The sequence below is a fragment of the Sebastes umbrosus genome, chromosome 2 (assembly GCF_015220745.1).
Source record: "Sebastes umbrosus isolate fSebUmb1 chromosome 2, fSebUmb1.pri, whole genome shotgun sequence".
In the NCBI taxonomy this organism is placed as follows: domain Eukaryota; kingdom Metazoa; phylum Chordata; class Actinopteri; order Perciformes; family Sebastidae; genus Sebastes; species Sebastes umbrosus.
This window is the reverse complement of record NC_051270.1, coordinates 35,437,285-35,447,959: the sequence shown is the minus strand read 5'-3', so window position 1 is coordinate 35,447,959 and position 10,675 is coordinate 35,437,285. Positions and strand designations below refer to the sequence as shown.

Below are 10,675 nucleotides of genomic sequence, written 5' to 3'. Positions count from 1 at the left end.
CGACTGCGCCCGTAGGGAAGACACCGGCACCCGGTCAGAGACGATAACGCTTCTCGCTCCAGAGCCCTGTCACTTCACAAGACACAGGAACCCTCTGTTAGTCTGGAGGATCTGCAGCATTTATTTCTGCACAAACATCCACTGTATATTCACTAGATATTCTCAGAGCTACGAAGTCTTCTGCAGTGTGTAGTGTGCGCGCATGAACGTGAGGTGGAGCGAGAATGACGCGTTGTGTGAGTGAAGACAGGCAGGCAGAGGAGCAGAATACAGCAGAGATCCGGTCCTGGAGACCAAAGCTACGGTCTCCCCCGCGTACTACAACCGCGGCCAACACTGTTTTGCAAGACAGGCTTCACTAGATAGAACTTTGCGGTTTTGGTGCTTCTGTGTAGTTTGTGTTGGAGTCCGAGTCTGAATAGCGTAGCCACACGCGAGCGCGCATATGCGAGCACGCATGGGAAACTGACCTGGTAGATTTATATGTGTAAAAAGTTACAAACAGTCCCTTTAATTCAAGGCAGAATGATAGGACAATCTTCTCCGCGCCATGGGCACTCTATGCACTGACTGTGACTGAATGTTGTGTTAATGACGTCCGTGCGACCAATCAGGTAATGACAGACAAGGATCATAGCATCAAGCAGGGAGGGGCGGGGGTGCGCGGCGCGCTGGCGCGCTGGTGGTCTACAGGTACAGAGCAGGAGGGAGAGGAAGAGAGAAAGAGAGTGAGGAGTGCAGTACGTGAATAGCAGACAAGATGAGTGACAGTAGGAAACGAAGCAGCATGTTAAATTGTGGCATTCTTGAAATTATAAGGGCTATAACTAAGAGCCGTTTGGGAGCCGAAAGAGCCGGATCTTGTTGGTGAGCTGAGCTGAGCCAAATGATCTGGCTCACAAAAAAGAGCTGAAATTCCCATCACTAGTGGCAACCAACTGCAGACTCAGCCTCCGGCCGCCCGGCGGCGCTCACGTCATCACCTAGCAACAACTCAACAGGTCATCTGTGTGATGACGTCAGGAAACGAAAACAGGAAATTCTGTAGAAACGAAAAGTTCGAGACGATTTCCAGACAAAGGTGGTATTATATAAGAATAATATCTGCTTTCACATGTGTACAGTCAGTACTTTAATGCCGTTGTAGCTGAGGAGGACGATCGCTGCTGTTTTGGTCAGTATCTGTTCTTTTAGTCGCTCTTTAGCACCACAGGTTCAAAGTGTCAGTTCCGCATCCAGGAGCATGACTACTGCATCAAGTGACAACACTTGATTATTGTGTAATATATGATTACCGACGGCTTCTGGGTGTTAGCTAGCTACCACTTTAGTTTGTTGAGTCATGTTAATTATGAAAACTAATGATGTTACTGCCCATTATAGGTGTGTAACGTTTTGCTTTACGTTACCTCATTCTAGCAGGAGTTTGTAGTGTCGGTGAGCAGCTAGTGACTAGTAGGTTTCGATACTTCCAGTTCATATTCTACAGTGTTTGTTACTGGATTAGCAGTAAGAGTAATATATATGTGGTTTCTATGTACACAGATGCAGCTACACCGTTACTTAATGAATATAGCTGCATTATAATTGTGTGTATGTTAAACTACAAATCCTCAGTATATTTCTTCATATGAAGGAGGTGCCATGATCTGAAAAACAGTATTTAACTCAATATTCAGGATTCAAGATGTATTACTGTATTGTCATTTAGTTGAGCTTTGGTGAACTCATGTAAACCAAAAACAAAACAGAAACCTCAAGACGTCACCTCACTGAAGCATAAAACATGTGACAGAAACTTAAAACAACATTTTCTGACAATTCAAAGACCAAATGATTTATCAATTATTTGAAATTAGAAGTAATCTAGGTCCTACTGATTATTCCATAATTAATAATCATTGTTAGTGGCAACCTTGAAGCATTCCCATAGGGATGATATTATCACCACAAACTAACTAACTATGATGTGTACTATTATGTACATTCCATTACAGTATCTTATGGTATACCTTAAGAGAGTTAAAGCTTCAGTAGGCAAAATATTTTTGGTATCACTGGGCAAATATTCCATAATAACCTTTCAGCATATTGTAATTCAAGTGTTCTGAGAGAAAACTAGACTTCTGCACCTCTTCATGGCTCTGTTTTCAGGCTTTAGAAAATCTAGCCCGTGACGGGAGACTTTGGCCAATCACAGGTCATTTCAGAGAGAGCGTTCCTATTGGCTGTGCTCCGGCTGCACCGGGGGACATAGAGGCACATGATTTTATTTTTTTTCAGATTACCTGTCTCATGCATTACTGTCAGGATATAGTGACCGTTTTATAAAAATAACTTTTGTTAATCTCATATTTGCTCCATTTCTATTCACTGCAGCTTTAAGTTATTATTATTCTTCGTAGAGAATAATAACACATCTGGTGTTTTAGGAGTGAAGGAGTCTCTGAATAGGGGCTTTTACAGAACCTGGCTATCCTCGATCTAATATTTTTCTTGTCTTTTTTTTGTCTTTTAAAAGAAGAGAGGAAGTTGAAAAGATGGTTAGTTGAAGGGAGGAAGTTAAAAGGATAGTTCGTAGGCTGAGATGAGTCCTGTAGAATCTATTAGTAGCCTAATGGTGTACATTTCAGCGAAGGATGGTAGCTTCTGGCTGGTCATTTTTGATGCAGCTCGCACCACTTTATCCAGCTGTTTCATTGAGTTTAGGTGTTGGTGTCCCACAGTTATCGCAACTTGAAGATGCCCCCTTGATATACTGTACCATCCCGTGATATAAAACCTTTTCAGCTGTTTTGAATAGAAAAGTCTTTGCTGAGGTGTCTTCAGTATTGTTGAAGTAATGACCTCCCACTATAAGAGAGAAAATAATTACTGATGCCAACTTTAAAAAAAAAAAAAGATTATTTACAATTCATTTCTTTTGCCACTTCCACCCTTTGATGTCCCATTTTTGTCTGAATCTCCACAGATGGCTTGCTTTGACAGCAGTAAGGGGAGTTTGGAGGAGGACAGCTATGAAGGAGCTGTCGGTGGAGAGCTGTCCGGCTGTGCGTTGGCGATGCTGGAAAGGGAACGGGAATCCCTCCTCAGCCCTTCAGAGAGCCCCGGCACCTTCATGAGCGGCACCTCCACCTCCGCTGGCCTACAGGCCGCTGTCCCCCCCCAGGGCTACGACGTGGACTTTGATCCCCCCCTAGAGAGTAAATACGAGTGCCCTATCTGCCTCATGGCTTTGAGGAACGCCATTCAAACGCCCTGCGGTCACCGATTCTGCAAGAACTGCATCGAGAAGTCTATTCGGTATGCTATTGTGCAGCTCTCTGAAAAATAAATGCGCTCCAGGCCGCAGTAACTGATGCAACCTTTTCACTGACACTAACTTTCCTGCTCAGATATAAAGCACCACACAGAACATGATATTTCTAACGCGCTTCATAAATTATTACTTCTCTTCCTCTTTGCAAAAACAGTGGTACAGGACAGAAATGCCCTGTGGACAACGAAAGGCTGTTAGAAGACCAGTTGTTTCCAGATAACTTCGCCAAACGGGAGATTCTGTCGCTAACTGTTCGCTGTCAAAACAAAGACTGTGCTGAGAAAATGGAGCTCCGACATTTAGAGGTAAGCATCAGGCATCACTGAGTTTTTTTTTTAATGCAACTTCACAACCAAGAACATGGAAACAGAAAAGTTAAAAGTTAAAAGTTAAAAATCTAGAATTTAAAATGCCACTGGGTGGCATAGTAAGATTCAAATTATATTTATATCATTTTGATTGCTTAGATGTGTTTATTATGCTGTATAAACCATGAATGATCATATAATTGTTATTATTTATGGTTGATCCATCACTACTTGTAAACAAATAAAAAAAAGAACTGCCTCAGTAAAATAAGGTAGTAAAAAACCAGCCTCTTCCCCTGTCAACACCACCATAGTCAGCACTGTTCCAACATTTCCTCACACTGTGCATCCTGTCTTTGGCATATAAAATATGTGTTAGGTGCCAAGTAGAGAACGCCGTCTTTCTCTGGTTGGACGATGAAATTGTTATATGTCTTACAGTGTCAGCGTCTTCTTTTCCTCCCAGAATCATCTGGCTCAGTGTCAGTTTGCCACCGTGCTGTGCCTACAGTGCAAGGAGCCTGTGAGAAAGAGCCACGTAGAGGAGCACACAACTGTCGAGTGCCAACGGAGACCCGTGTCATGTCCAGATTGTGTGGCGAGCTTTGTTTATGAGGAGAGAGAGGTAATGTGGACTCACTTCATCCAATTTGCTCCTCTTGCTTTTTTTTGCCAAAATAGTTTTTCTTGTAGGAAAATGACACAGCTGCATTGTGTATCACTGAGTATTAGTCTCCTTAAACTCTGTTCTGGTTGCTCCTTCAGCTTCATGAGCAGCAGTGTCCCTTCGCCAATGTCAAGTGCCAGTACTGTGAGATTGATCTCGTCAGAGACCAGGTGAGTTATTCAGTATCTGCCATGAAAAAAAAGGCCTCTGGTAGATCAAAATAGTTGTATAGAGTATTTGTGAATTGTTAATAATTTACGGTAACTTCTCTCAACAATAACTTCTCTTTTGATTAAACAATGGGGAACCATTCAACAACCAGTCACAGCTGATGTGGGCATCCACTATTTCTGCAGCGAGTGCAATCATGACGTTTAAATGGTTTTCTGTGTGAAACAGGAAAGTAATTATCTCCAAGAGGGTTTCCTCATTACTTCTGTCCTCAATTATACAGTAATAACTGGCTTGTTGGAATACTGATTTGAATTAATAGATGGAAATCAAGTAGGGCTGTCATTGATTAAAATGTTTACTCGCATGATTGTCCATAGTTAATCGGGATTAATCGCAAATTAATCACACATTTTGTATTTGTTCAAAATGTACCTTAAAGGGAGATTTGTCAAGTATTTAATACTATTATACTCTTATCAACAATTATGCTGCTTTATGTAAATGTATGTATATATGTATTATTGGAAATCAATTAACAACACAAAACAATGACAAATACTGTCCAGAAACCCTCACAGGTACTGCATTTAGAATAAAAAATATGCTCAAACCATAACATGGCAACAACAGCTGTCAGTGTGTCAGTGTGCTGACTTGACTATGACTTGCCCCAAAACTGCATGTGATTATCATAAAGTGGGCATGTCTGTAAAGGGGAGACTCGTGGGTACCCATAAAACCCATTTTCATTCACATATCTTGATGTCAGAGGTCAAGGGACCCCATTGAAAATGGCCATACAAGTTTTTGCCTCGCCAAAATTTAGCATAAGTTTGGAGCGTTATTTAGCCTCCTTTGCGACAAGCTATTATGACATGGTTGGAACCAATGGATTTCTTAGGTTTTCTAGTTTCGTATGATGCCAGACCTTCACTCCAGCTTTAAAACGTAGCCCGCTGCAACCTTAAAAATCATAAGTTGCGTTAATGTGTTAAAGAAATTAGGTGCGTTAAAATGGATTTGCGTTAACGCATTATTATCGTGTTAACTTTGACAGCCCTACAGTGAAGCTAAGCTAATGTTTTTTGTTTCAGATGGAATCTCATTGTGATATAGATTGCCCAAAAGCACCCATCGCCTGTAACTTCAGCACCTTTGGATGTAAGGAAAGGGTACGTGATCACATTCAAATCTTCCGCACACTGTTAAAAAGAACAATCCTTGAGAACGTGGTCTGCTACACGACTATTAGCCCTATCAGCACTGCAGACCAGATGTCTCAAAGAAAAATCGTCTGTCTCCGCAGATGCAGCGCCACAACCTGGCTCAGCACATGCAGGAGTTCACACAGAGTCACATGCGCTACATGGCCGAGTTCGTGCGTGGCCTCAGCCTCAACGGCACCTCACCCAAATCCCTGTGGGCGCTAGGACCCTCCGTGTCCTCCGAGGATCAAGGAGCTGCGGCGTCGTCGTCGGCCTGTAGCGGGCCCAGAGGAGCTGCGAGCTGCAGCAGCAGCTGTGCCCCGGGTCAGCCCAATGAGGCGATGCAGAGTATCAGGGAGATGGACAGACGGCTGGTACACCAGGATCACCAGCTGCGTGAGCTCATCATCTTAAAAGAAACACAGGTAAAGAGGAAGACATGTGCATGCGACTTGTATTGGGTAATCATGGAATCTATGACCATACAAAATGATTTAATGTAGAGTTAGTTGGCGGCTTTTAAAAGACAAAGACGAGCCAGAGAATCAAGCCTCAATCTGGTACTCAGTGGCTCAATGGTTTTACATAAAGAGATACCACTATATTTTATATTTCATTAGACCCTGGTCATTTGGGGGAAAGTGTGAATTAGGAGAAGAAAAGGAGATGTAAAAGTTGCTCTGTTGGAAAATATAGTTCCAGTAAAAATCAGGGCTGTCAGTCGATTAAGTCGATTATTTAATCTTGATTAATCACAATTGTCCATAGTTAATCGCTATTAATAGCATGATTGTCCATAGTTATTAATCGCACATTCTTTATCTGTTCGAAATGTACCTTAAAGGGAGATTTGCCAAGTATTTAATACTCTTATCAACATGGGAGTGGGCAAATATGCTGCTTTATGTAAATGTATGTATATATTTATTATTGGAAATCAATGAACAACTCAAAACAATAACAAATATGGTCCAGAAACCCTCACAGGTACTACATTTAGCATTAAAAAAATATGCTCAAATCATAACATGGCAAACTGCAGCCCAACAGACAACAACAGCTGTCAGTGTATCAGTGTGCTGACTTGACTATGACTTGCCCCAAACTGCATGTGATTATCATAAAGTGAGCATGTCTGTAAAGGGGAGACTCGTGGGTACCCATAGAACCCATTTACATTCACTGATCTTGAGGTCAAGGGACCCCTTTTGAAAATGGACATGCCAGTTATTCCTCGCTAAAATTGAGCGTGAGTTTGGAGCGTTATTTAATCTCCTTCCTGACTAGCTAGTATGACAGAGTTGGCCAAGAGTTTACCAATGGATTCTTTAGGTTTTCTAGTTTCATATGATACCAGTATCTTCACTCTAGCTTTAAAACTGAGCCCGCTACAACCAAAAAATCGCAAGTTGCGTTAATACGTTAAAGAAATTAGCGGCGTTAAAACGAATTTCACGTTATTCTCGTGTTAACGTTGGCAGCCCTAGTAAAGATACATGATGCTTTAGCCATGCTTTCCTCAGATCATAGAGCAATATTGAGTTTGAGTTGTGTCTCCATTAATTTTCCAGATGGTTCAGTTGTTCTGGCAGCACATTGTCTCTACCTGTTTGAGCACAGACAGTTTAACCGTGTGTCTGCTCAGGACTGAGCTGTGCTTCTCAGTCGGCCGTCTTGTATTTTAATCAATACAGCTGTCTACACAGGCTCTCATGTTTCACTCCCGCTGTACCCTTTTAAAGACGTCTATTTTCTTTCATTTTACATGCATAATTACAGTGATTGTGTGTTTGGCTCTGAGTGCCTCCAAAACACAGGGGACCTACACTCAATACTGTGCCTGAACGCATCCTGTGTAAAACCAGATTTTTTAACCTATTGTTCCGTCTCTTCCTCAGGCCGGCCAGCTCGCAGAGATCCGGCGTAAAGTGTCGATGCTGGAGGAGACCGTGAAGGACCTGGAGTCCCAGCAGTGTCACGGCATCTTCATCTGGCGCCTCAAAGGTTTCTCTGCCCACGTGCGGAGCCAAGAAGCGGGCCTGCCGGTGGTCGAGCACAGCCCCGGCTTCTACACGGGCCGTCCGGGCTACAAGCTGTGCCTGCGCCTCCACCTGCAGACCCCCAACGCCCCGCGCTGCTCCAACTTCATCTCCCTCTTCGTCCACACCATGCAAGGAGTTTTCGACGGGCAGCTGACCTGGCCGTTCCAGGGCACCATCCGCCTCGCCATCCTGGACCAGGGCCCCGAGGGTCAGCACCACATGGAGCTGATGGAGACTAAACCAGACCTGCAGGCCTTCCAGAAGCCCACCATCCAGCGCAACCCCAAAGGGTTCGGCTACGTCACCTTCTTGCACCTGCATCAGCTGACTCAGAGAACCTTTGTGAAAGACGACACTCTGCTCATCCGCTGCGAGGTGACGCCGCGCTTTGACAATATGTTTCACCGTGAGGGACCGGCAGTGCAGCCGCGAGGACCCGAGGCCTCAGTTTCGAGGGACTAAAAGTCAAACTTGTATCTCGTATCTCGTATCTCGTATCTCGTATCTCGTATCTCGTATCTCGTACCTCGTATCTCGTATCACGTATCTCGTATCGTGCTGAGATGTCAGCACAGTGAACCTCCCAGTGTTTGAATACTGCTCAGTTAATTTTAATGAATGGACATCAGGAGGAGGAAAATTGATGTTCACACCCATTTAAAATTTGGACAGTGCAAGTATGCTAGTATTTATGTGTTTAACAACTTTTAAATGTCAGTGTGATTTTAGTTTTAATAATAAATAAACTGGGGAAAAAAAGTTGGGAAACTTGTGTTTGGTGGATTATTTCTCTGTTGTTACAATGCTAATTGTCATTGTATTTTACATGGTTGGAAAGCCTGTTTATTTACCTTCACAATGATGTCCAACTTGTAAGGATCATGCATTTGTGGGATGAGCAGCACAGCTGATTATGTGGGGAGCGCCCAAGAAAAATTTGCCAAAATGCTCACAAATGCATGATCCTTACAAGCTGGAAATCATTGCGAAGGTAAATAAACAGGCTTTCCAACGATGTAAAATACAATGCCAATTAGCATTGTAACAACAGAGAAATAATCCACCAAACACAAGTTTCCCAACTTTTTTTTCCCAGTTTATATACAGCACAATCCTTTTTAATATATTTGAAATGTATGTTCTCACCCATAAGGTACCAACATTCAGCAGCGAGCCTTATAAGTTACATTTTTGTATAATAGTCAGAAGTGTTTAATCAGCTCAACATCACCAGTTTTAGATGTGCACTCGCTGCCTGCAGACTGAATGTTACCGCAAGACTTTGCGCTCTTGTTCTGGTTGTTGGAGACGGCACTGAATGTGAAAATGATGTTAAAGATACCCTATGGAGTTTTTGACCACCAGTGATGCCATGGAGTAATGTTTTTACGAGCAGATGTCCATTATATCCTCTTACTATAAGACATACGCATGTATGCACAGGGGCGTGTAGGTGATGAGACGCACATTCTCAACGACTGCAGAGAGTGAGAAGAAAAATGAGTAGTGCACACAAGCTATAAAAAAAAAATGAAGAACAAGGCGAACAGGTAAAACGAATCCCCCCAGGAGGAGACGCTCTGGGCTGTGTAGCAATTTTGTTGTAGTGGCCACAGTGGAAAGTGGAATTGCGAGTCGTGTGATGTGCTTTGGTTGAGAAAGACATTTTCCCCATACCGAATCATACAAAAGAAGTGGCTATAAAACAGTGAAGAAGTGCCACAAGCACAATTTGAGTCCAACAAAAATAAAACATCTGTAAGAGCTCTAACAGCACTTGCATGCTGACTTTTATTGAGTTTAACTTTTGTTTTTAACAATCATTGATGTGGCTGCGTGGATTTGAGGCAATGCATACTCTGCAAAAAAATCTTCTTGTTGTGCAGTGCCTTTTGGGAGTATTCAGAAGAATATTTCTCACTGAACATTTTAGAAATTACAGCTTTGCTCCAGTTTAGAGTGTTGACGGAGTGGATCAGAAAGTTGGAGTTGAAGCAGATGATTATTGTCCTGACCATACCTGACAAAAGAGTAATTGTTTTTGTGATTATTAGGTTTTTGATTTGTCCATTTGCAGAGTCAGCCGGCTCAGACAGACAGGGTTTCTAATGTGCAAGTGCAACGGATCCAAAAACACGGTAACCTGTTTTTGTCTGTGTATGCGCCAGGTGAGCAACTTTCATTGGAATGAATGGGGTGCTATCTTGGAATACAGTATCTATTTATTTTTTAATATATCTGTTGGGGAAACGAGAAGTTGAGTAGAGAAGATGAAGCAGCGGACAGAGCAAAGAAACGGTGTGTCCATCAAACAAAAGGATGGCTGTATAGTATCTCTTGGTTTCATGGTATTACACTGGATACTTGGTGGAGGTCACATGGCAAGCAATTTAGAAATGTTCCAGCAAAGGATGAAGAAGAAGACTACTAGTTGATGTACGGATGGATATTTGGAAACATTGCAAAATATTCAAAAGTCTGCATCGCAAGTGTTTTATGAGGCATGAAATGAATTCAACACATTTGTTGGACCTCAAGGATACATAAGAGTGTATTTCGATGAGAAACACTGACCGTAAACTTAACTGTGTTTACACAAAAAACTCCACAGGGTACCTTTTCAGTAAGGTACATTTAAGGAAAAGGAATAGCAAAACACATTCATGTGCGTTCCAATATCAGCATCTCATGCTTCACTACTTTTGACTGTCCTGTTTTTGGGGAATCACTGTGGCAAAATCAGTCTTTACACTTTCTGTTTACCCTGTTTCATCACCACTTTGGATTTTTATATACATATCATACATTACAGCTGTGCCGATTTGTCACTAAGTTGCTCATTTTGTTGAGAATTTATTGTGCCTTTCATCAAAGTTCCTACCTAATCCAACATGATGGGTCATTGTCTTTACTTTACACCAACATACTGCCTGTTAAGCCTTTACATTATGCTATTAATT

At 42.3% G+C, this 10,675-nt stretch overlaps 1 protein-coding gene across 4 annotated transcripts; it reads left to right on the top strand.

The window, feature by feature from the left end:
* The first annotated feature begins 938 nt into the window (after positions 1–938).
* traf6 (TNF receptor-associated factor 6) lies at positions 939–8,523 on the top strand. Of its 4 annotated transcripts, none has more exons than XM_037759765.1 (8): positions 939–1,081; positions 2,972–3,303; positions 3,474–3,624; positions 4,094–4,252; positions 4,393–4,464; positions 5,563–5,640; positions 5,775–6,098; positions 7,572–8,523. In XM_037759765.1, the coding sequence occupies exons 2-8, from the start codon at positions 2,972–2,974 to the stop codon at positions 8,175–8,177; spliced, it is 1,722 nt and encodes a 573-aa protein (XP_037615693.1). In that variant the 5' UTR covers positions 939–1,081; the 3' UTR covers positions 8,178–8,523. The 4 variants fall into 4 exon arrangements, with proteins under 4 accessions (XP_037615693.1, XP_037615689.1, XP_037615696.1 ...); XM_037759761.1 differs by having other exon boundaries at positions 989–1,174; XM_037759768.1 differs by lacking the exon at positions 939–1,081 and adding an exon at positions 1,225–1,383.
* Positions 8,524–10,675: the final 2,152 nt, after the last annotated feature.

What these genes read in the sequence shown, in the direction of transcription:
- traf6 (XM_037759765.1), top strand. Translation starts at nt 2,972, where the DNA reads ATGGCTTGCTTTGACAGCAGTAAGGGGAGTTTGGAGGAGGACAGCTAT. An exon ending in TGGAGCTCCGACATTTAGAG is followed by an intron (nt 3,625 to 4,093) that starts GTAAGCATCAGG and finishes TTTTCCTCCCAG; the next exon opens with AATCATCTGGCTCAGTGTCA. An exon ending in TTGTTTATGAGGAGAGAGAG is followed by an intron (nt 4,253 to 4,392) that starts GTAATGTGGACT and finishes TTGCTCCTTCAG; the next exon opens with CTTCATGAGCAGCAGTGTCC.